The following is a 26,188-nucleotide window of genomic DNA, read 5'->3' as shown; positions in this document are numbered from 1 at the left end:
GGTTTTGATTGCTGTAAAAGTAGAATGGTAATTTCTAAGGAAGCGTCAAGGTCTGAAATAAGGAGTCTTTTAAATATCTAAAATCATTTAATTAAAGTTTTAAATCCCTATGTGTTATTTCTGGCGAGGAAGAAAGCGTAATTCTGGAAAATAGGGAGTGCCAGACTAGAGAGGTTATTTGAAGCTTCCAGAGTCAGGGAGACGAGGAACAAAGGAAAAGCAGTGTAGTGGCCAGGCGGTCAAGGGAATGGGAAACTTAGGGCTACAAAAAGCCAGAGCCTGGAGAGGCATGGGCGTGTCCCAACAATGAACCCGAGTTTCAAAAGTTGGACGTTTTCCCATTTTAGTCTTGGTCGGAGTCCCCTGTGGTACAAGAGCAACAGAATGGGACTCAGTGTCAGGCTCCTGTAGAACCTTTCACTGTGGCCTTTTCCCCCCGGGGCTCCATTTTACTCACATTTCTTCAAAATATCCTATAGTTCCCTAAAGAAGAAAATATGCTCACCTAAATGGAAGTTCAAGTTCTTCATTCCAGCTGGGGTTTGGTCCTTCAGCTGTAGTTGTGTGGCAAATCGTTCGTTGAAAAGAAACTTCTACAAAAGGACGTACTAAAACCTTAAACACAAGAGCGGATCATGAGAGTCTAGAACAATTAGCTGAATTATTTTGTTCTTAGCAGAGGTAGAATATGTTTACCAAAGAGTATGTTTCCAAAGAAAATGAAGCGGAAAAGAGATGATAAAGTTTGTAGGCAATTATTAAGGGGCAAGCTTCTAAGCAGAAATCCAGAATTGAGGTATTTCACCTGGCCGAGGGGGTAGTCAGCACTGTGGGTTGGGCTGTGTGTGGGTGGGGAGGCAGCATGCTTTTCGCTGAAAGTCCTTGAAGACCTTGATGGCTGCTGGAATTTGCTAGGAGGGAAAATGTATGACAGAAATTAATGACAAGAAAGGTCTAATGAGATACTCAGCAAGGTGGCTTCTCCAAAGACGTATGGCTCTGGTGACAGACATTTTCTTAAGTTCGTTGACACCTCAGAAAGCTTCTTCCACCGCTAGGCCTGCATGTTTGGCCGGAATGGAGAAAAGGGTCCTCTCCACCCACTCCTCTCCCAGGGGGTGCCCTAGTGAGAAATCTGTTCCCCCAACAAGAGAGAGCCTCAGTTCGTCTGGGAACTGAGTGGCCGAACCTTCAGCTCCCTGGCCAGTCTGCCCCATCTCGTCCAGTTCCCCTCCCACTGCATTCTCTGTGACCCTCTCCAGTAACCTCGAGCTACCTATCCTCAGTAAGACCCTCTCTCCAGGCCCTGCCATGCCTCTCTGGGAAAGAGAGCTCAGAGATTCCTAGCTAGAGTTAGGATCTATGGGTCTTGCCCTCTTTCCCTTTGGGGATTCTTTTTTTTATTTTTTTTTAATGTTTATTTACTTTTGAGAGACAGAGAGAGACAGAGTGTGAGCCAAGAAGGGGCAGAGAGAGAGAGGGAGACACAGACTCTGAAGCAGGCTCCAGGCTCCGAGTTGTCAGCACAGAGCCCGACACAGGGCTCGAACCCATGAACTGTGAGGTTGTGACCTGAGCCAAAGTCTGGCGCTTAACCGACTGAGCCACCCGGGCGCCCCATCCCTTTTGGGATTCTTAACAAAAAGAAACGAAGGTCACCTCCGGAGGGTCTCTCCCAGCCACCACTCCCCTCATCCTAACAACGCACCTGCATATTTGTACTGAAGTTTATGACTTACCAAGTATTTCATATTCATTACCAGGCAAAGTAGAAATTGTCTCTTTCTACCAAACCGTCTAACCTTTTCCCAGATAAGAGTTTCGGACAAACCATGAGACAATAAGAGTAGATTATTTAACACAACAGCTGCCAGAGAAACCCTTTTTCTTTCTGGAACGCCATCGATTGCAGCATTACAGAAACATCTGTGAAGTGCCCACTGTATTTGAGGCCCTGTGTTGGACTCTGGAGCTGCAAAGACAAATCAGACACACTGCGGCTCCAACTAAAATGGCCGGTAGACACGTAAAGAAATAATCACAATACAGCGGGATACTCATTAGCCCATCGGGATGGGCGCGAGCCATCAGAGTACAGAGAGGGGGATGAAGAAGAAAAAATCCTATTCAGTTGGATGCAAGGGTAGAGGGTCAAGATTCAGGCGGGCTTAATGCACGAGTTGGTATCTGAGCTGTCTGGATGAGCCTACACTGAAATGTAGAGCACAGAGGATCAACTAAGCTTCCTTGTAATTTGAATGAAATGGTTTAACACTTAAAAGGTATTCTGTAGAGGGGCGCCTGGGTGGCTCAGTCAGTTATGTGTCTGACTCTTGGTTCCGGCTCGGGTCACGATCTCACGGTTTCTGAGTTCAAGCCCCTGTGTCAGGCTCTGCGCTGCCTCTCCCCTGCCCTCTCTCTCTTTCTCTCAGATAAAGAAACTTAAGAAAATTAAAAAAAAAAATTCTATAGAGACAAAGATAAGAGAAACACCTGTACGTTATTTTAAAAGACAGCTTTACTCCCCACGGTTGAGCCGTGACGTAATCAAGGTGAAGGGGTTGGGCTGTGGCTCCTCAGAGAGTCAAGAGCTGGAATGTACACTTACTAGTGACCAAATGCTGGGAACAGTGGGTGACGTCAGATGTTCTGTGATGGGTGGAAGACTTAGTAAAACAATAGGGCAAAAGACTGGATGGGGGATCAATTTCACGGGAAGACCCTGGGGAGGAAAGAAAATGCCACAGGCCAGAACGGTGTTCTGTGGATCAGACCGAGCTCGATGACCCTGGACAAGCCACCCAGACATTTGCCCTGTCTTAAAACGGAGACGGCAATCGCAGCGAGAAGCAAGTGACATAATACACAGGAAAGAGGCTTAGCGTAATGTCTGGAACCCGACGAATGGGCAAGAAAGCGCAGCCTCCCTCCTTACGCCGGCAGGTGCATCGGCAGATCCAAGTTTTAACTCTGGCTCCTTCTTACTTCACGAGACCAGTGCTCTCACCCCCCGAGCTCCGGAGCCACTCTTTCTTTTTTTAATTCTTGCTCATCTCTGTTCTCTAAGGGGATAAGAAACTCAGGCTCACCTTACTCTGGTTGAGGGGTAGCCCTGTGCCCCAGTGTCGTGGAACACAGCAGGCATCCCTCATTTCTCAGAGCAGATTAAGGGGAAGTCACATTTTTATGCTCCGAGGGTGTATGTCCGGAACCTAGGACATAACACCTTTCGGGTATCTGCCCTGCTCACACCCGCTTCTCTGAGAACTGTTCCCCACCTTCAGGGCTGGGCCTGGGGACCCTGCCTCTCTGGTTATATAGGTGATTAGACCATGGGTCAACACCTGACACAAGTTAGAACCCTCAGCTTCTCTCCTGAGAAGCTGATGCTTGTGGACGGTACCCTGGCTGAATGGATGGCTTCCCTCACAGGGAGAAGAATAAAGCAAACCCACAGAAGGAAGTGAGCAACAGAGACCACGGGGCCTCAGAAGAGCCACCCCAATCTTTGCGGTCCACTGTGTCTCTTTTTAAAAAAAAATTTCTTTCAATGTTTTTTATTTATTTTTGAGACAGAGGGAGACAGAGTATGAGCAGGGGAGGGGCAGAGAGAGAACGAGACACAGAATCCGAAGCAGGCTCCAGGCTCTGAGCTGTCAGCACAGAGTCTGATGCGGGGCTCAAACTTACAGACTGAGATCATGACCTGAGCTGAAGTCGGACGCTTAACAGACTGAGCCACCCAGGCTCCCCAGCTGTGCCTCTTAACCTTGAGTTCTTTGAGACACAATAAATCCCCTCTTGAGCCTAAATTGACTGAGTTGGTCTATGACTTGCAACCCACAGGGCTTTGGCTTCCGGAAGACCTCCCCCCATCCCCGGACAGAACAGCGACTGCGTTAAAGGTGGGAACGGACGTGCTATAGAGAAGTGAACCACTCGGCGGGGACCCTGTCCTCTCCATCCCAGGGCTGTCTGGACGGCTCTCACCTTGCTGTCGGCTTCCTCACAGGAATGTCATACGCCCGGATAATGTTCACCAGCACCTTTATGTCTCCGTCGGACAGGTTCTGGGCCGTCACCTTCTTCCGGCCTTTTCTCCTTGGCCTCAGTGGTCGCTTTTGTTCTGCCAGCTTGAAAAGGCTTAGCCCCAAAATGCTAATGATTACAGAACAGGATTAGGACTCTAAGGAAAAGAAAGATCTGGAAAGTTGTGAGACAGCTTCCCAAACTCTCCCCCTAGGTCCCTCAAAGGCCCCTGAAAAACTCTTTTGTCTGTTTAAGGAGGGTGGAAATCGCCAAGGAATTCTCCCGAGACCGGGGAGAGCCTCCGGGGTGGATCACTAAGACAGATTTCAGCTGCTACCGATCAGAGGAAGAAAAGTGTGCTCGGGCCCCTCCCGCCTCGTGCTCTGCCTTGCTCCTCTCGGGTCCCTCCCCCTCAACTGTGCAGGTGCTCTCCTGCTCTCCTCGCCCCAGGGGCCCAGCCACACGGCAGGAAGGGGTGCTCCCTCTCCTGAGCCCCAGGGCACTTCCCGGGGGGACTCCTGGGTCTGCTCTTTGACCTTGGGCAAATTTCCTCACCTCTTTACGTCTCTGTTTCGTCATCTGTAAAATGGGGATAATCATACCTCCCTTCTGGGGTTGCAGAGAGGATAAAGTGAGGGGGTGTATGCAGAGCACCCCTGCCCTGGTCTAGCACTTGCTGGACGCCCTAAAATGGTGGCTGCTGGGAAGATGACCGTGGCACGATGGCAGTGGAAGGGCAAGGGCAGGAGGAGCCCCCTCATCCCTTCCCTCTCACTGAGGCAGAATCCCGTAAACACTTCCGGGAGGACACAAGCACTGTCGGGGAATCGTGGTGGGAGAAAGGGCCACGAAGCAGGTAATTCTATGCCGGCCCGGAGGCTGAACAGAAGCACAGAGGTGACTTTGTATCCGCAAGCTGACATTACCGTGCCCAGCGCCGGGGGACAAGGCCAGCTGCACAGAGCCGGCTCTCGCTTCTCTGCCTCCCCCGGTTGACCAGCGGCCTCTTTCCAAGGGGCACATGCCAGCCTTGGAGTTGGGTGGGGGGGATGGCTCCCGAGGGGCTCCTGCTTGTTCCCAGGATCTTCTGTCTCACAGAGCAACTGCTGTTTACCAGCACCTTCTATGATCAAGCAGAGTGCGAGGTGCCATACACAGAATATTTCTAATCGTGACAAGTAGAACCTTTACCCCAGTTCTCATATGAAGTAACCGGAGGCTTCTGGGAGGTGACAGGTGACAGGATTTGCTGAAGGCTCCCAGGGGGAGAACTGGGGTTCCAACTCTGGTCACTCTGACTAAACAGCCAGCTTCTTCCTCTTTTAAAAATACTTACATATATTTATCTCTAACTCACTTAAAACAAGAGCAGACCCATCACGTTAACATAATGTAAAAGTATGAAAAATAGCTATCTTTCCCCCATCCAAAAAAAAAAAAAAGAGAGAGAGTGTGAGGACAGTGATACCGTAAAACTTTTTCTGTGTGTGACTTGTTATCTACATTTTAGTGTTGTTAATTTATTTTTACTGAGATATAGTTGACATCGAACGAACGACTAAATTCCAGGCATAGATACATTTAGATACTGGGATATGACTGCCACCGTGGTGTTAGCTAACACCTCTAGAACGTCACATAATTATCATTTCTTTTTTGTGGGGAGAACAATTAAGATCTAGACACTTAGTAACTTTGAAGTTTATGATACAGTACTGACTATATTCACCTGCTGTGCCTCAGATCTCCGGAGCTTTTTTATCTGCCAGCTGCGAGTCTGTAAGCCTCCAGCAGCATCTCCCCGATTCTCCCAACCCCTAGCCACTGGTAACCCTCGTTCTACTCTGTGTTTAGGAGTTTGGCTTCTTTAGATTCCACATAGAAGTGAGATCATACAGTATTTGTCTTTGTCTGATTTATCTCACTTAGCATAATGCCCTCAAGGTTCATGTTCTTGCCACTGAAACCTGTCTTATTAATCAGTCTGCCAGGACACCCACCTAACCCAAACTTGGGGACCTCAGAGGGACACCTTTGCCAGGGGGTCCTAACGTGGCACATCCTTTCCCTTTGTCGAAACTTCTCCCCTTTTCTCAGGACACTTGGCTGCCCTCCCAGGAGTCAGCATGGGAACATCTTGGCGGCCTGGACCATTAAATATAGAAACATCTTAGTTTAACACTAAGAACAGACCAAAATTAAAAGAAGAAAGAACATACCCTGAGCCTTCAGAACTTAATGCAGAAAGTAAAGCAGAAAAAGAAAAAAGAAACAAATGAAATGGAAAACCAGCAAGAAATATCATCATCTATTCTAAAGTGTAAGTTTCATGACTGAAAAAATACAGTGACTGGACTCTGGGCCTGGAACGAAGAGGGAGGGTTTGCATGAATTTGTGTGGGTACAGCCCTTCCTTCTGTACATGGACGGAGGCCAAGTCCAAGAAAGGGACTGCCATGCATAGACATTTTTTGTCTCCTTCCCAGCTTGGTGGTGGAGACGAAGTGCATGATAGGAGATCACCTTTTTAGGAGACCAAGAGATTTAATCACAGAAAGGGTCAGGAAGTTAGTGGGGTACACAAGACCACCCGTATAGAAAGTTATTTTTCATCTTTTATGCTTCCACTTTGAGTCGAGAACATGCAAGGATTATTCTAAGTAATAGGGAAATCAATCAAGCAAATGCAGTCAATCCCCAACTTCTATGTAAATCTCCATTGTCCCTGTTGCCCCTGTCCCCTCACCAAACACACAGCAGCTCTCTGCCTCCCCCCAGCCCCCGACCTGGGGCCGCAGTGCTCGTTCCCGGCCACCCCCTCTGTCCAGTGTGGGGGAGTGAGGGGCAGTGTGACGAGGGGAGGTGGAGGGCAGGAGCATGGGCGGGAGGGCAATGCCGTCAGACGTGGTCTGATGGCAGCAAGGAACTGGCAAAGGCTGTGAAGTGGACTTGGGAGGTGAGATGGTGTCTACTGGGCAATGATGGAGAGCATCTCATGCGACTTAACAAGACCCCCCCAACTAAGGTAACCATGAGGCATCGATCACGTTTTACTGGTTCCCAGCAATACTGGGGGCCCAAGCGCATGCAAGGATAAGAATTCTCTATTTACGTGAAAATTTTCATATAATACAATAAAAGTAATTTTTATAAGAAACGAAAGATTTGTTTGCTTTTACCTGATATTGGGAACTTCTTCTTCTACTATCAAATCCGAAAGAAGAAAATGGTGTTTTGCAATTAGGAAACGATTGATCACTGATTCTCTAACCTGAGGACAAACGTGTGTTTTATTTAAAATGTTCCTGTCACATAGACTTCACAGGTCACTCCCTAAACCCCTTTGAGTGTTCACCCGATGTCACCTCAGTTGTCCCAGCACACTTGCCCTTTCCTCCCCAGCGCTGGTCTCTTCCCCTATAAATCACCCCGCTTTGCTTGTTAGTGTAAGCTCCCTAAGGCACAGGGGTTTCTGTGTTGCTCACTGCTCTATTCTTGGGACCTGGGAAATTTCCTGGTGGATGACAGTGGAATTTTTCAGAATGAATGAATAATTGCAAAAAATAGGACCGATCTTGAAGCACACACATTTCAGATTCTGGAGTTCTTCCTCTATTCAGATTGATTTACTTTTTTTTTTTTTTTAATTTGTTTTTAGAGAGAGAGTGCAAACAGGGGGAGGGGCAGCAGAGGGGAGAGAGAGAGTGAGAGTGAGGGAGACAGAGAGGGAGAATCCCAAGCAGGCTCCACACTCAGCACTGAGCCAGACGTGGGGCTTGATTCCACGGCCTTGGGATCGTGACCTGAGCTGAAACCAGGAGTCAGATGCTTAACTGACTGAGCCACTCAGGCACCCTTAGACTGGTTTACTTTCTAATTATTCTTTATTTTTTTTAAAGTTTATTTATTTTGAAAGAGAGAGTGCAAACGGGGCAGAGAGAGGGGGAGAGAATCCCAAGCAGGCTCTGTGCTGTCGGCGCAGAGCCCAAAGCAGGGCTCGAACCCACGAACCACGAGATCATGACCCGAACCGAAATCAAGAGTCATACGCTCAACCGAGCCACCCAGACGCCCCTCTAATTATTCTTCAAATAGAGGGCCTCTGAAATGTCATAAGTTGTTTTTTTATAAGGAGCTGCAGGGTATCAACTGGATGGGAAAAACATAGTGTAGTGGCTGTAGCATTTCCTACAAGTTACATTTACTAAACGTAGGAAGGGCAAACGGGTATTTCAAGTTTTTAGTGCATTAGGGCAGTTAGTACGTGGCTCATAAAACTTTTTCATTACAAAGGTGATATGCAAACATTCAAATATGAGAAAAATCACGACTTAGAAATTGTGTCCCCTGTACTCATACTCCACGTAAGATAACCACTGATAATAAGCTGAGATACATCCTAGTGTTTCACATGTTCAAATTAATTTCTTATCTGTAATTATGAGCAAATAAGTGACAGTTAAGTATCCCATAGATAACTCGGCAGAATAAAAACCACTCTCCCCCCAGTCCTAGGGTGCTGGCTATGTTCCCCCGGTGGGGACTCTGTAAAATGATTTTCCTTACCTGTTGGAGGTACTTGGCTACCATGGCCCTATGGGGATCTATGTGGTCCTTGGTTTCAATTACATTTCTGTCTCGTAACCGTTTCTCATAGTCCTAAGATGAAAAAGGAATAGTTTTATGATTTTAAAGTACTAGTACCCCTCCCCCCCCATGCCCTTCTTGAGACGACAGAATTTATCCCATGTGGTTTAAGTAATAAATTATGGTTCTAAATGTGTCTTCCACCTTCCTCTTCACAATTGGTTTCAAAATTGATCTTTGACGCAGTATGCCGGTTTTGGAATCAGTTGGTTGAACTGCCTTAGAAGTAGAAGATAACTCTGTAGAGCAATTACAACTCAGGATGTTCATGTAGGAAGACACAGAGATACAGAGATAACAGAGAGACTCCAGAAGCTCAGCTCACCCAAGCAACTTAGCCGAAGCGTCTGCTTACATTTTTGTCTTTTCTATTTTAAGTAGAGCGATGGCAAAAGTAGTAAGTAGCCTCTGGCTGCAGCTGATTTGGGTTGCCTCCCTGGAGGAGAGTGGTGGGTGGGTTAGCTCTGTCTTAGGCTGCTGTGCTTTGCTCTGTCAATAAAATTTCCGGGGGGCCGGGGAGCTGCCATGTTCTGCTTTAGTCCTCTGGCCACAGCTCAATATCCAGGGTCGCTCCTAACCCAGCCTGGGCAACTCAAGCCAGCTCTTCCCAAGATTTTTAAGCTTGGGACAAAAGGACACATCTCTCTCTGCTGGCTGAAGCCACTAGATGTGAGCTTGGATGATGCCGGTGACCATGCAGCCAAGTAGAGAATCTGCCCACAACGAGGACCAAGGGAAGCCCAGGCAGGACGGAACTGCGTCCTGGCGAGTGTTCAGGTTCTGGATCCGGGTGTCCTTGAGGCACACGTGAACTCCTGCCATTCACGCCCCCTTAGATATTTAACCCATTTTGGCATTTCATCATCCAATAAACTTTCTCGGTGCCCAAGGTAGCTTCAATTGGCTTTTTATCACTTACCACCATGAGTCCCAACTAATACAAAGAAGAACCAAGTCATCAAAAATATTCTCCAATAGTTTCTATAGTTTCTGCATAAAAAATCATACTGGGCTCCATTTCTAATGACTCCCCATTTACCTCAGCAAACACTAACTTGCCCGTCAGGCTTTCGCTGGCCTGTCCGGCCTACACTGGCCTTTCACCTGTAGTTCCTCAAAGGCTTCCCACCTGCCAGGGACCCCTCCACAGCCAAGCCTGTGCCCAGCCCCGCCTCCGTGCCGCCCCGCCCACCTGAGACCCCAGGGGCTCCCCCCGCCCCCCGCAGTGTTTACCGGGCTTCCTAAATATTTAATGGATTAAAATGGCATTGAATTACTGACAGTTATAACGTGGCAGGATAATTTCCCATATTAACACGTCAGATAGTTTTCAGACTTACGATTCTAATGTCTCTTAGTTTATATGTCCTTATATTGGGCAAAGAGACTACTTAAACATTAAGTGTAAAAAAAAATAATGGAAAAGTTATGTGAAGCGTTCGAAACGAGAAACCAACATCGCTACGGAGAACACGACAGCAAGAAGATACACTCATCACAGTACAAGCCAAATGGCACAGACATATTTTATCGCTGTATTAACTCCTCCATGGCAATTTCTTACCTGGAATACCTTTTCCATAATTTCCCGGTCATATGCTGGAATTTGCTTGTAATTTCGGAATTCTGGCACCTCTTGGCTTCTAAGACAAAGAAGCCGGAATCGTTTGGATCTATTTAACTCCTCATCTGAAACAAAGTTAAATTCTTGCTGCAGCTGTTCCAGTCGAAAGAAATCAGGGACGTAGGATTCCCCGCTAGTAGCAACCTATGGAAAACAGAAGAGGCACAGCTTTGGATGGCAGGCAGATCGCATCTCAAGAAACCCAGCCCCGAGCTCTCGGTTTGGGAATGGAAGCTTAAGAGTCTTAGACGGGGAGACTTGAAACATCCCGCGTTTAAGGACGACATATGTTGAAATCTAATAGTCACGAGGCAGGTGCCATTATATTCATGTCCTGGCTATAAAAAGTACCGCAACTCGTTTTTCCAAAAAAAAAAAAAAAAAAAAAAAATCATAAAGTTCATTTTTTTGGGTACGCCTGCTCCCCCCATAGGTGTTATGTAAATATACAGAGTGAAAAATGGGAGAGTTATATCAGTGTATTACTAGGTGCCTGCAGGAAATAAGGTTGCATATATACACAGTGTTACCATAAAATCGAATACGTGAATTTAAAATATATGCTGTAGGGGCGCCTGGGTGGCGCAGTCGGTTAAGCGTCCGACTTCAGCCAGGTCACGATCTCGCGGTCCGTGAGTTCGAGCCCCGCGTCAGGCTCTGGGCTGATGGCTCGGAGCCTGGAGCCTGTTTCCGATTCTGTGTCTCCCTCTCTCTCTGCCCCTCCCCCGTTCATGCTCTGTCTCTCTCTGTCCCAAAAATAAATAAAAAAATGTTGAAAAAAAAATTTTAAAAAAAAGAAACCTCTTTATGGAACAGACTATGCTCTAGGTAATGTGATCTATTCTTCCTAATACTTCTCTTAGTCACACTAAGAAGTATCATTGAGTTGGAAGGAAAACTTATAAAGGCGAACGTCAGAATAAACCCAAGCTTGCTTTGAGACTTACCTTGGAAAGTCTAGGACAGAAATGAAAATGACAGAAATAAAAATGTTATCCTGGTTACAGTTACCCTGCTGATGAACTCCCACTAGTGAACATGATTACAGAACGTGTTGCTGTGGTCACTTTCCGGATCATCTACTTGTTTATTATATTTTTGTGGGAATTATGAACTTGGGAGCAAAAACAATTGTATCTGCTACCAAGGAGAATCATCTACTGACTAATGTTCCATTTTATTTATAAACTCACTGAAGAAAGAATTTCGAATGTTATGATAGACGCAAGCAATTTATCTCATACATACTTAAAAGAAATCTAAACGATAATCTAATTAATCATCAAATGGGAAAATAAACGAACAAAACCACCATTTCTTAAAAGGCCCCACCAGGTGTGCTGAACGGGCACGCGCTCTGAAATGGTCTTGGATCCGCGTCCTTACTGGCCGTGTGACCTTGAGCAGGTGACTCTGAGCACCCATACTCAGGTGCCTTTCCAGGGGAGGGGCCAAACAAGGCCTTTCGTTAGGGTTTTACAGAGGTTAGCGGTAAGAGGAACAGCAACACCGTAACAACAGCTAATATTTGTTGCACACCGATTGTGTGCCCCGCTAACTGCTGAGATGAGGCGTTGCACGTCGTCATGGCCACACTGCGAGGGTGTCACAGTGCTTAGACTCATGAGTGCTCGCCCTGATCACACAGCCAGGCAGGGGCAAAGCCGGCCTTTAAACCTGTCATTCAACCCGGCACTCGTGTTCTTAAACACTATCGCACTGGAGAACACAGTGCGAAAGAAAATGCGTGTAAAGGGTCGAGTCGTGTCTATTATTGGCACAGCAAGTGGAGAAAGGCAGTGTGCGCACGATGGTGCCACGTTACCGAGATTAGCTGCATCAAAGGGGCATTGTTGGGGTCATTCGGGTCGAGCTTGGACTCTGCTGCCCACTTGGCCAACTTTTTCAAGTCTGTCAGTCCCGATGTGCCGATGGATGAGATGGCATCTGCTCTCTTCAAAGCACTGGAAAAGAAGTTAATGCCGTGAGATGGGCTTTTTCACAGAGCACTGTGCCTCAGGCCTGCAAAATCCCAGGGACGGCACTGCCTAAGGAGGCTGTTATGTCTAAGGGAGAAAATCTGATCATAAGGAAGGAGTTTTGCCGTTTTTCTTTGCTCGATGACTGCTATTAAATATGTTTTGGGGGGTGCCTGGGTGGCTCGGTCGGTTAAGCGTCTGACTCTTGATTTTGGCTCAGGTCACGATCTCATGACTCAAGAGTTGAAGCCCCACATCGGGCTCTGTGCTGACAGTGTGGAGCCTGCTTGGGATTCTCTCTCTCTTCCCCTCCCCCTGCTCACTCTGTCTCTGTCTCAAAAAAATAAATAAACATTAAAAAATACACGTTTCAGGGACAGTAGAGAAGAGTGAATGGTAGACGAAAATACTTGCACACCACACATCTGATAAGGGATTAATGTTTCAAGTATATATGGAACTCATAACTCAGTAGCAATAACCCAAATAATCTAATTAAAACATGGGCAGAGGACCACAATAGACGCTTCTCCAAAGAGGACATCCAGATGGCCAATAGACACGTGAAAAGATGCTCAACCTCACTTGTCATCAGGGAAATGCAAATCAAAACCACAGTGAGATACCACCTCGCACCTGTTAGAATGGCTAAAATAAAGAACACAAGAACTAGTAAGTGTTGGCGGGGATGTGGAGAAAAGGGAACCCCCGTGCACCGTTGGTGGCAATGTAAATTGGTGCGAACACTGGAAAACAGTCCGGAGGCTCCGCAAGAAATTAGAAGCAGAACTGTCACATGATCCAGCAATTCCGCTTCTGAGCATACACCTGAAGGGCACAAAATCGCTGTCCTAAAGGGGTGTCGGCACCCCCATGATTATTACAACATGATTTACGAGAGCCAAGACAGGAAAACAACTGAAGTGCCCCTCAGTGGGTGAGTGGATAGAGAAAACGTGGTATGTCCCTCACCATAAAAAAGGAGGAATCCGGCCATTTGCAACGACATGGACAGAGCTCGAGGGCGTTGTGCTGGGTGAGATAAGTCAGACAGAGCGAGGCAGATAAGGTGGGATCTCACTCCTATCTGGAATCAAAACCAAAACCCAAAACCAAAACAAAACTTGTAGAAACAGAGAACGGGCTGGTGGTGGCCAGAGGTGGGGCGGGAGAGGCGGTGGCCAAAGGCGGTCAAAAAGTCCAGAGTTCTCGTTATACGATAAAGACGTTCCAGAGATCTGATGCACAGTTAACAGTACTTCGCTGCACATTTACAGACGGCTAAGAGAGCAGATCTTAAAAGTTCTCACGGCAAGGAAAGCACAACTTGCAGCTACGTGTGGTGATCGATGTAAGGTAGACTTACTGTGATTATTTCACAATATATCCACTTATCAAATCATTACATGGTACACCTTAAACTCATGCCATGTGTCAGTTATATCTCAATAAAACCAAAAAAAGAAAGGGGCGCCTGGGTGGCGCAGTCGGTTAAGCGTCCGACTTCAGCCAGGTCACGATCTCGCGGTCCGTGAGTTCGAGCCCCGCGTCAGGCTCTGGGCTGATGGCTCGGAGCCTGGAGCCTGTTTCCGATTCTGTGTCTCCCTCTCTCTCTGCCCCTCCCCCGTTCATGCTCTGTCTCTCTCTGTCCCCAAAATAAATAAAAAACGTTGAAAAAAAAATTAAAAAAAAAAACCAAAAAAAGAAAAAGAAGTATCCCTACAACCCTGCCCAGGGCGTAGAAGTGTCCCGAGTCCCTGGATCTGGGCCAGTGAGAAGGAGCCTGCGCATTCGGTTCAGGGTGCCCTGAGAGCCTCACTTCCCACTCACCTGGGGACCCCTCGTAGCTGAGGCCAAAATACAAGAGGAAAAAACGGACGCACAACGGATTGGGACACGACTGAATTCCCAGGAGGCCAGCGCTCTCAGCACCTTTGCGTCAGGGCTTTGTTAATGGAGCTGTGTCTCTTGCCGCTCACATTGTGTTTTACCTCCTCTCCTGAGAGTGGGAGCTTTTGTCCCGGGTGTGGAACTCAGTGGAATGAGGACAGAATGCCGAGGCTCGAGGCCTCCACTGGACGTGACCGCCCATCTCCTGACTGAGGAGGTGCTGACCAGATGTTCCTTGTTCTCATCACAGGAACATCGGAATCGGGACAGAGAAGGCAGAAAGGGAGCGGAGCCTGGCCCGCTCTGTTTCCCCTCATGTCGAAAATGACAGTCTGTGACTTACAAACTGTCTTCTTGATGATCAGGATAAGTCCTTTTATTTATTATTATTATTATTTTTAAGTGCTTATTATTTTTGAGAGCGGGAGCACAGCAGGTGAGGGGCAGAGAGAGAGGGGGTCGGAAGATCTGCAAGTGGGCTCCACACTGAGAGCAGAGAGCCCGATGCAGGGCTTGAACTCACAAACCTCGAGATCATGACCTGAGTCCAAGTCTCATACTCAACCAACTGAGCCACCCAGGTGCCCCAAGTCCTTGTATTTTATGGTGGAGGCAATGGGGGCCCAGAATGGTTAAAGATGAACTCAAGACCCATCTGTTGGGGCAGGACAGAAGCCAGACTCGAACCCAGGCCACCTGGCCCCCATAGTCCAGGCTGCCTGGACAGGGACCAACCACAAGGAGGTGGGGCCTGCCTAGGGGTAAGTAGGTGAGGTACACAGTGCCTAAGGATCTAGCAATCAAGGGAAAGAACTGACAATAGGGACCTTTATATAACCAGAAGGTTCTATAACAATCATCATTCACACTGAGGACCACCTATACGCAATCATAGGCTCTGCATTTCCCCCCGTCTATAAAATGAAGAAAAAGAATACTTGAAGAATGAAGAATGAAGAAAAGAATACTTCACAGAGTTACCGGAGAGATTAAACAAGGCAAAATGCTTTTTGCTGTTTCTGGCACTGCTAAACATCTAATATTTATTAGGCTATTAATATTTTAATCTTTACCTCAAGTACCATAAAAAACCATGAAATTACTAGCACATGAGAAAAAAGAGAAAGAATGTGATATTGCAAGCTTCCCACCCACCCCCCGGATATCATTAATGCAAAGACATTACTCATCAATTTATTATAGACACACATCACCTTCTAAATCCGATGTTCTGCTGTGACAGTGGAGGAATCAAAGGGATCCCGTTTTCTCCAATGGCCCATGCCACGCTGTTGGACACTTTCCCCGAGGTCATGAGAATCAGTTGATTGCTACCATCAGCTTCAAACGAGAAGGGCATTCCTAGGGAGACACCAGATTACACAGACGCTGTTTAGAAAAAGGGAGTGAGCCCAGTCTTGGTGAGAAAGCAGACAGTAGACGAACGGAACAGAGAGGATAGGGCTGGCAGGACAGAACACATAATTCACAGCAGCGGCACTGAAATTCTTCAGGCAATGATGCGCAGAATAGGCCTCTTGGTTCTCTCTCTGACAGCAGGGTGTAGAGGTGACAATGAATGAGGCACTTTGGAGTGGGACCATTGGGTGCATATTCTGGTTCTGCCCCTTAACAGCTGTGTGACCACAAACAGATGACCTAACTTCTCGGAGCCTTAGTTTCTTTATACATAAAATAGGGATAACAATAATACCTCCTAAAAAAGATTCCTGTGAAGACATCCATTTATTCACTCATCCAGTGGATACTAATTTGAGCTTCTGCTTGGCTCCAGGGACTATTCTAGGCGCCGCAGATGGCAGTAAAGACACAAAACTGATGAGAATCCCTGTTCTCAAGGAGTTACTATTCCAGCAGGGGAGACAGGCAGTAAATAAGAGAAATGGGAGGAATGTATGGTTTGTTAGAGAGTGAGAAGTGTGAAGAGACCGTAAATTAGGGAGTGTATACAGACAATGTGTATTTGGGGGTGGGTGGGAAAGGGCTGAACTTTTACATGGGGTGGTAAGGAGGGGCTCCACAAGAGGGGACTTTTGAGTAAACGCTAGAAGAAAGTAAGGAAGTGAGACAATTTCTTGGGAAAGAACATTTGTGGCAGAAGGAACAAGTCAAGTGCCCTAGGGAGGGAGTGCACCCGAATAAGGAGCCTTGTGTTAAGTGGGGTCTTACATGCAGATCACTTAGTGCTTGGACCACTCAACAAACGTTAGCTATTCCTAAGCTACTGCGGCAACAGTAAGCCTCACTTACCGATTTGGCTTCTACCCATTGGAAATTAATGATAAAAATCCTCGGGGCAGTTTGTTTAATCAAATAAAAGAAGAAAAGATTTTCAAGCACTAAAAATAGTGACTTAGGGGTGCCTGGGTGGCTCAGTCAGTTGAGCATCCAACTTTGGCTCAGGTCATGATCTCATAGTTCGTGGGTTTGAACCCCACATCAGGCTCTGTGCTGACAGCTCAGAGCCTGGAGCCTGCTTCAGATTCTCTCTCTCTCTCTCTCTCTCTCTGCCCCTCCTTCACTTGTGCTCCTCTCTTTCTCTCTCTCTTTCTCAACAATAAATAAATAAACATTAAAAAAAAAATAGTGCCTTCATGCCCTGGACTTACAGTTAATATTATTAGCACAAAATAGTACCACTATTACACTGTAATAGCACCTTTGTGTTTTTTTCAGAGATCTTTCCTCTATATTGAACATCCACTTTAATCTTCAAAATAACCCCAAAAGACATTAAAGGGGGTATCCTTAGATTCATTTTATGAATGAAGAAGATATTTAAAGAGATTACATAATTACTAGGGTCACAGAGCTTATCAGTGTGAGAATGGGAACTAAAGCCTAGGTCCCAGACTTTTATTTTATTTAAATTTTTTTTTTTAATGTTTATTTATTCTGGAGAGTGAGACAGAAAGACAGAGCATGAGCTGGGAAGGTGCAGAGAGAGAGGGAGACACAGAATCCGCAGCAGTCTGCAGGCTCTGAGCTGTCAGCACAGAGCCTGACGCTGGACTTGAACTCACAAACTGAGTTTATGACCTGAGCTGAAGTCAGACGCTTAACCAGCTGAGCCACCCAGACACCCCTAGGTCTCCAGACTTTTAGGTTGATGATTGGATTTGAGTCCCAAAGAATTCTTGCAGATAAATTTCCAAGTATGTGCTCACAATAAAAAATCACGAGACACGAAGAAACAAGCCACCATGAATAAGAAGCAACAGAATCAGACCAATAAGCAGATCGGTACTGAAATGATCAGCTACAGAACGTTAAAAAAGTATTTGTAATATGTTTTTAAAAATAAATGAAGTAATGAAGGAATAAAACAATGAAATGGTTGAGAGTCTGAGGAAAGGACAAACATTATCAGAACTGACCAGACAGACTGGAAAAGAACAAAATAGAATTTCTGGAGGTGAACAATCCAATAATTACAATGAAAAACTCAGTGATGAGTTTCAATGATTAGACACAGCCAAAGAGTGAATTCAGGATTTGGAAGACAGATTTAAAGAAGTGTCACAGAATACAGCAGTGAAAGAAAAGGATAAGCAAATACATTAGAGAGGTTAAGAAACATGGTAGACAGAGTGAGAAGGTCCATTGTATATGTAATTACAATTATAGGGGATAATAGAGAGAATATTAACTAATAATCTCCCTATTATAATATTTAAGTTTTTAAAACCTTTTCAGCCTTATAAATAATACCTGGATATATATCTTATATACACAAAACTTTGTCCTCATTTCAAATTATTTTCTAAGAAAAGATTCCTAGAAGAAGAAATTAAGGTATCAAAGGCATTTTAAAGGTCCTGATTCACATTGTCGAACTCCTTTATACTTGCATAGTTTTATGAATTTATTGACCACCAACGGTATAAAAAATGACTGCAAAAAATTGTATATCATCATTTTAATTTGAATTTCTGAAAGCAGTTTTATAATTACCTGGTTGTTTGAAAACGAAAAAAAAAAGTTATGTTCAAATCTGACAGTAAAACCGTGAGCCACTGAGGATAATGAGCTTTCCGTACCGCTTCCAACACCCTCGTGGTCCAGGGTCACATGCTGGTTACTGCTAAACTCCACTTCTTCAATGGGAGCCCTTCCAGTGACAATGGTCGTTTCAGGAATAGGCAGAAACACTTCTGCCAGCAAAGTGGTGCCACTGTGTCCAACTGTTTCGTATACCTGAAGTCGAGGAAGAGAAACAGACAAAAATAGTAAGAGTGTGCTCACTCCCAGAGTTTAGTCCATTTATCTATGTTAATCACTGTTCTAGCCCAGAACACCCATTTCTGAGTGGAAAAGCTGAGTTGTGTTCTGGTTCCCACGGAGACTAAATTGCACTGTATTTGTGGCCAAGTTGTTGACATCCTGTCCTCTTGTCTGGCCTACTTTCCAGACAAGAAAGTAGAGAGAGAGAGAGGGGGGTAGAGAGAGGGGTTAATCAAAGTAGCAGTCTACCATAATTGTTTCCATTTCAAACTGATACTCAGGTTATCTGGGGGGATGGGCTCCTTCCTTTTCCTGGCTTATGTTATTTCAGAAAGTGATGTCATCAGGTGGATTGGGTGAGATAAAGCGGACATGCCACCAGATGATTTATTATTTACACCAACTTCAAGGTCAACAGGAGAAGTATCATACCTAGATGTACTCTAGAGTATCAGGTTCAAATCTACTATTTAGTACATCTTTCAGATTCTTCCCTTCAAGAGCTCATTTTATTTGTTAGCTGCTGAAACCGTACCAGCTCCTTCTCAGACCTTCTCCCAAGCAGGAGCAAACTAGACCAACGGTGGCTCTAGTTACTGTGGTGTGTCTCATTGTAATGCCGTCACTATGAGACGAAGAATCCAGTCTCAAGGCAACCACTGATTATGAATGTACAATGCAGCTTCAAGAGGAGCCTTTGTGCCATTGGATCAAATTTCTCTTGTATCCTTGGGTCATTTCTCTTTTGTGGAAGAAGATGACAAGATACCCACAGTTCTGCTGGCTTCTTTCCTGTTTTATTCTTTCCTTCCAAGAGGTCCCTGTGGCTGGTACACGTTTCTCTAAAATGCCGATTCCACTCCTTTCACTTTTACTAATTAGATCTTCATATTCTTCTTGTGCAATAGAGTCCCGCTATTGCAATAGACTTGTGCAGTAGACTTCCCACTTGCCGATGGAATGCACAAAGATGACACTACGGACCCTCTGGACCCCCTCCACTCACCCCCTCCCCTTACAAGACGTATGATACGAATTCTTTCCGAGGATGAAGATGAGGATGATTTTGTGCCAGGCTGCCATCCTGGCCCCATCTCCCTGGTATCCACCAGCTTGCATTTGCCACATGGCTGACTGAGCTTGGAGGGCCTACTGGGGCAAGGACAAAGACAAACACTACATAAGAACTGAACTCAGGACCCCAGACTTAATACCACTGTGAGCTATTCTTTTTTTTTTTTATTAAAAAAAATGTTTATTTACTTTTGAGAGAGAGAGAGAGAGAGAGAGAGGAGAAAGCAAGGGAGGGGCAGAGAGAGAGAGAGGGAGACAGAAGATCTGAAGCTGGCTCTGTGCTAACAGACAGCCTGATTCAGGGCTTGAACTCACACACCGTGAGATCATGACCTGAGCCAAAGTTGGAAGCATAACCATCTGAGCCACCCAGGCGTCCCTGCTGTGAGCTCTTCTAGCAGGCTGGGTGCCCTAAGAGACCTGTGATAGTCAGAACTTACCTGTGTGGAGTGGCCAAGTTCACCTAATTCAGGGCAAGCAGGAAGCCCATGAGTAAGCCACATTCTCCAAATTCATCTTTATTAGTAAAAAGATGATGTTTTGGTCTCTTTTAAAAATATCTTTTATAGGGGCGCCTGGGTGGGTCAGTCGCTTGGGTGTCCGACTTCGGCTCAGGTCATGATTTTGCATTTGAGCCCTGCATCGGGCTCTGTGCTGATAGCTCAGAGCCTGGAGCCTGCTTTGGGTCCTGTGTCTCCCTCTCTCTCTCCCCCTCCCCTGATCACATTCTGTCTGTCTCTCTCAAAAATAAATAAACATAAAAAAATAAAAAAAAATCTTTTATGGAAAATGTCAAACATAAAACCCAAAGGAATAGTATACCATGAACCTAAACCATCACCTGACTTCAAATACCATTAGCTTATGACTGACTAATCTGGTTTCATCTATACTCTCATCCCTTCTGTCTCCACCAATATTTGGAACCCAGACATCATTTCATCTGTAAATATTTCAATATGTGTCTCTAAAAGATAATGATATTAAAAAGCATAGTTATAATACTATTATCACAATAGTTTCTTAGTAATGTCAAATATTAGTAAGTTTCAAATTTCCTTCAGAGTTTCCAAAAATTACTGTAAAACTTCGTTTGAATCAGGATCAAAATATATTCTATACAGTGCAACTGATTGATAAGTCCCTCAAGGCTCTATTAACTTATAGATGACCCTTCTCCCTTTTTATACGTTTCAAAAAGCCACTTTTTCTCTGTATTTTTATTGGTTTAGAGGTCTAATGGGAAAAGGGGTGCCATTTATTGCTTGTCTCAACCTTGCATAAGAGCCTGTGGATTTGTAATATTACAGAGCTCAATATTACAGATTGTTTTTTCTTGCACAGGAGACCTTGGTTGACCTATTAAATTATGGACTCACTAGAATAAAGTTTCAGCTTGAGAAAATGTTAGATTTTCTTTCCTTTTAGAAACTTTTTGTTCTTTGCCAAAACTTTGAGACATCTGTTTGTACGAAGCCCGGTATGGACTTTGGACCTGGTATTTTCTTCAATCTTTAGCACATTCCTATGAAGGACGGTTTGTGGTGAAGATTAAGCAAGCTAACAGACCCAACAATTCTGGATGATGGATTTGAAGCTCCAAGAGGAGAAACTCCCCTAGCCACTCATGCAGTAATTCAAAAAGCTGGAATTTGAATCCACAACTGTCTCACTGCAAAACTCATACCTTGTTTTGCTATATTTTCCTTATGGGCCAGGGACAGTCAGAAAGGTGATCAAATAATTAAGAATTCTTTTACAACCAAAACCATGAACCAGAAAATGTATTAAAGTTTATATTATACATATTAATATATATTATATATGTATATGTATATACATGTATATACATACATACATATATATGTATATGTATGTATATATATAATATATATAATATATAATATATATTATATATAGTAAAGTTTAGACAAATTGGTGAGAAACAATGATTGAAAGAGTATTTAAAATCTGAATGAGGGGATGCCTGGGTGGCTTAGTCGGGTGAGCATCTGACTTTGGCTCAGGTCATGATCTCGTGGTCTGTGGGTTCGAGTCCCGCGTCAGGCTCTGTGCTGACAGCTCAGAGACGGCCTGCTTTGGTGTTCTCCCTGTCTCTCATACCCTTCCCCACTTGTACTCTGTTTCTCTCTCTCTCTCTCTCAAATATGAATAAATATTAAAAAAAATCTTAAATCTGAATGAAAAAAATCAAACACAAAATGAAGTATCATAAAGACAATGTCTATAATCAGAGCTTAAAGCATCACCTCAGCGTGTGCAACTGTGATCACAAGACTGAACTATTCCTGTCTCAGAATTCTTGGTTGCTCGGAACTCTCAAGAGGTTGGCTGTCTCTGCAAGAAAGGTATGCCCCGCTCACTTCAGTGCGGGTGCTTTAACTCTCTGTAAGGTGCCCACGTGTACTGGGCACCAAGTGAGACATGCGGGGAGTGGCCACTGGCCCACTGACACCCACTTATGTGCCGCCGCCCTACCCTGTGTTTTGCCTACAGAAACACTTATCCACTCTATCGAAATTCCTTGTTTATGCATTATATGTCTTACTGGATGTGGAGATTCCTGAGGATAGGGGTCTTGCCTGATTTCTCTTGGAATGTCCAGTACCTTCCATTTGGGAGTTAATGTATTTAGAAGGGAGCATGCTAACTCTAAATAGAAGTAAGGCATTATTATTATTATTATTTTAACATTTCATTTATTTTTGAGAGACAGAGAGAGACAGAGCATGAGTGGGAGAGGGGCAGAGAGAGAGAGGGAGACACAGAATCCAAAGCAGGCTACAGGCTCTGAGCTGTCAGCACAGAGCCTGATGCAGGGCCCAAACTCATGAACCATGAGGTCATGACCAAGCTAAAGTCGGACGCTTAACCGACTGAGCCATCCAGGCGCCCTTATTATTGTTATTGTTATTATTATTATTATTAAGTAAACTCTTTGCCCAATGTGGGGTTCAAACTCAGGACCTCGAGATCAAGAGTTGCATGCTTCACCGACGGAACCAGCCAGGAGCCCCCAGAAACAAAGCATTACATGATAAATCCATGGAATGAAATGGTTTTCGTCTCTGAACAGCTGGTAGACCTGGGTGTACCATGGCTCTCAGATTTTCTCAGTCTTAATTTACTCCACACCTGACTGTCACTCCTCTCGCAACCTGCAGAGGGCAGTGTGGTGGACAGGACAGGGTAGCGTTGTGTTCCAACAGATCTGGGTCTGAATCCTGACATTGACAGTAGCTTCCTGACCTAGAGCATGGCCTTCCCCGCTTTTTGCTTTCATTGTAAAACAAAGATGTTATTTAAGGCTCCCTAGAAAGGCGGTGCTGAAGTTTAGCTGACATGGATGAAAAGTCTATTCCCTACTTATGAGCTCAATGAGTGTTTATTCTTCTTCCTCTGGGCATACAATTGACAATGAGCACCTGCATTTTTATAGTACTTTATGGTTTACAAAGCTCTTTCACAAACATAATTACACTTCTCAAGCATCTTGTTAAATCTCACTGGTCAACTGATTTTAGTAAAGTTTATGACATAAGAATTTCTTACTTAAACTGGTAAGATCTGTCTCTTCAAGATACTTTAATGTTTTTCAAAGGAGACAATAAGTTGCTGGGGATTTATAGGAATTTTATGGCATATTCCATATTTGTAATGAAATCATCTATATCCCCAAAGGCAAGGAGGTGAAAAGTGAAATACATTAAGGCTAAAATGTTTTTAAAAAATCAGGAATTAACAAAGTCCTGATATTACTCCAAGTTGAGGGAGTAGAAAGGATAAGTAGTCAGAAAATACCATTTACGACAGTAAAACACTTCAGAAAGTGACATGACTGCAGTATTTAGTTTAATATTTGATTCAACCTGTGTCTCTGACCTTGTGACTCTCTTACTTTCCACTTCTTCAGAATTCCAAATGCTCCAACTCTCAGTGCAGTTAAGTAAGTGTGTGATTTGCTGGCACAGCTAAGGGAAAGTTTCTATATTATGTGGCTCCAATGGCTTTACAAAAACATCCCTGTAAGACTTTCATAATTCATCAAATAGGTTATTATGGAAGGACCACAAGAGTTGCTTCTAAGCTTTTCTGTTTTGGTTTTTATTCCTTGTGGGTGTGCCCTGTGCTGGCCACCCTGTTTTGTAATGACCCATAAAACATGCAGTTATTGTAGAACGGGCATTTCTGTGGATGACAGCAGAAGCGTCCTTATTCCCGGTCTCTGGAAACACATTCCTGTTTAACGTCAGGACAGGAAGTAAATGGGGACTCTTGGTGTTGAGTCTGTAGGACGGAGGCAATTATGAACTCTAGGGGAAATAGAGGCTTTGCTACCCGGGACTACTGTTTCAGAATGTAATTATCAACTTTTTAAAAAAATTTGTTTATTTGCAGAGAGAGCGCTCACATGCATGCCCACAAAAGAGGGAGGGGCAGGGAGGGAGGGAGATAGAGAATTCCAACTAGACTCTGCACCGTCAGAGTGGAGCCTGATGTGGGGCTCGAACTCATGAACTGTGAGATCATGACTTGAGCCAAAATCAACAGTCAGGCACTTAACTGACTGAGCCACCCAGGTGTCCCTCAACGTTTTTTTTTTTTTAATTTGTTTTAATGTTTTATTTATTTTTGAGAGAGAGAGACAGAGCACGAGTGGGGGAGGAGCAGAGAGAGAGGGAGACACAGAATCTGAAACAGGCTCCAGGCTCTGAGCTGTTAGCACAGAGCCGGATGCAGGGCTCGAACTCACAAACCGTGAGATCATGACCTGAGCTGAAGCTGGATGCTCAACTGACTGAGCCACCCAGGCCCCCCCCCCCCTTTTTTTTTTTAGTAAGGAAAAATGGATTCCATCTGACCAAGCCAAAAAAACACCCACAATCTTTCCACACTTTTCACCCTGCTCTTTCCAGGTAGCATCAGTTCTACTTAATGCTCGGGTGCAATGCTATTTTCAAAAAATCAGAAAGTGGGCACCCTGGGTTTGGTGTTTGTAAGCAGCTTTCTGTATCATTAAGTTTGATTTTGTATTTTCCTAAGTCAGGGTGCCAACCTCGGCATTGCTGGCAATTCCTCACTGTGGTGAGCTGTCCCGTACAGTGTGGGATGTTCCCCAGAATCCCTGGCCTCCTCCCGTTAGAGGTGCCACCAGCTCCCCGCTTGATAGAATTAAAATGTCTCCAGACACGGCCACATGTCCCTGGGGTGCCAAAGTCACCTCTGCTTCACAAACACTGCTCTGAGCAAAATGGGTGCTTGTGTGTGTGTGTCTGAAAGTGGAATGTTAACGGAAAAACATGACAGGAAATATAATTGACTTACATTCAAGTGTTCAAAAATTTTTCTGTTGTGTAATGCAGGGCAGCAATGAATTCAGAATAGCGATTACATCCACGGCTATGTTTTTTAAAAAATGTATTATTGGGGGTGGCTCAGTTGGTTACGTGTCCAACTCTTGATTTCTGCTCAGGTCATGATCCCAGGGTTGTCAGATCGAGCCCCGCTAATGTGCTGTCCGCCCAGAGCCTGCTTGGGATTCTCTCTCTCTCCCTCACTCCCTGCCCCTCCCCCATTCACACATATGCTCTCTCTCTCTCTTAATTTTTTTTTTTAATGTTTATTTATTTTTGAGAGAGACAGAGACAAAATGTGAGTGGGTTAGGGGCAGAGAGACAAGGAGACACAGAATCCGAAGCAGGCTCCAGGCTCTGAGCTGTCAGCACAGAGCCCCACGTGGGGCTCGAACTCATGGGCTGTGAGATCATGACCTGATCTGAAGTCGGACACTCAACCGACTGAGCCACCCAGGCGCCCCTCTCTCTCCCTTAAGATAAATAAACTTTAAAAAATGTATTACTGAACTTTAATTAACATACAATGCTATATTAGCTGCAGGTGGGTATATAACCTAGTGATCTGACAATTCTTTTTTTTTAAATTAATTTTTTAAAAAATTTACATCCAAGTTAGTTAGCATGTAGTGCAACAATGTTTTCAGGAGTAGATTCCTTAATGCCCCTTATCCATATACCCATATAGCCCAGCCCCCCTCCCACAACCCCTTCAGTAACTCTCTGTTTGTTCTCCATATTTAAGAGTCTCTTCTGTTTTGTCCCCCTCCCTGTTTTTATATTTTTGCTTCCCTTCCCTTATGTTCATCTGTTTTGTCTCTTAAAGTCCTCATATGAGTGAAGTCATATGATTTTTGTCTTTCTCTGACTGATTAGTTTCACTTAGCATAATACCCTCCAGTTCCATCCACGTAGTTGCAAATGGCAAGATTTCATTCTTTTTGATTGGCAAGGAATACTCCATTGTGTATATATATATATATATATATATATATATATATACCACATCTTCTTTATCTATTCATCTGTCAATGGACATTTAGGCTCTTTCCATAATTTGGCTATTGTTGAAAGTGCTGCTATAAACATTGGGGTGCATGTGCCCCTTCAAAATAGCACACCTGTATCCCTTGGATAAATGCCTAGTAGTGCAATTGCTGGGTCGTAGGGTAGTTCTATTTTTAGTTTTTTGAGGAACCTCCACACTGTTTTCCAGAGTGGCTGCACTAGTTTGCATTCCCAGTGATCTGACAATTCTATACATTACATAATGCTCACCATGGTAGCAGGAGTCACCATCTGCCATCACACAATGTTATTACAAT

The 26,188-nt window shown here is 44.7% G+C and overlaps 1 protein-coding gene across 1 annotated transcript in view; it reads right to left on the bottom strand.

Annotated features, from left to right (window-relative positions):
• CC2D2A (coiled-coil and C2 domain containing 2A) overlaps positions 1 to 26,188 on the bottom strand; it is a 148,744-nt gene that overhangs the window by 37,035 nt on the left and 85,521 nt on the right. The window contains exons 17-25 of the mRNA XM_047090984.1: positions 18,231 to 18,387; positions 15,384 to 15,531; positions 12,126 to 12,264; positions 10,241 to 10,444; positions 8,596 to 8,688; positions 7,209 to 7,300; positions 3,991 to 4,158; positions 806 to 911; positions 506 to 615 (exon numbers count right to left, since the gene is read on the bottom strand). Of these exons, the coding sequence (XP_046946940.1) occupies positions 506 to 615; positions 806 to 911; positions 3,991 to 4,158; positions 7,209 to 7,300; positions 8,596 to 8,688; positions 10,241 to 10,444; positions 12,126 to 12,264; positions 15,384 to 15,531; positions 18,231 to 18,387 (1,217 nt within the window). The remainder of the gene's footprint in view (positions 1 to 505; positions 616 to 805; positions 912 to 3,990; positions 4,159 to 7,208; positions 7,301 to 8,595; positions 8,689 to 10,240; positions 10,445 to 12,125; positions 12,265 to 15,383; positions 15,532 to 18,230; positions 18,388 to 26,188) is intronic.

Source organism: Lynx rufus, unplaced genomic scaffold (assembly GCF_022079265.1).
Source record: "Lynx rufus isolate CCGP_SWC_20201006 ecotype Redwood Valley unplaced genomic scaffold, mLynRuf1.p SCAF_3, whole genome shotgun sequence".
Classification (NCBI taxonomy): domain Eukaryota; kingdom Metazoa; phylum Chordata; class Mammalia; order Carnivora; family Felidae; genus Lynx; species Lynx rufus.
This window is presented reverse-complemented; position numbering and strand designations above follow the sequence as displayed.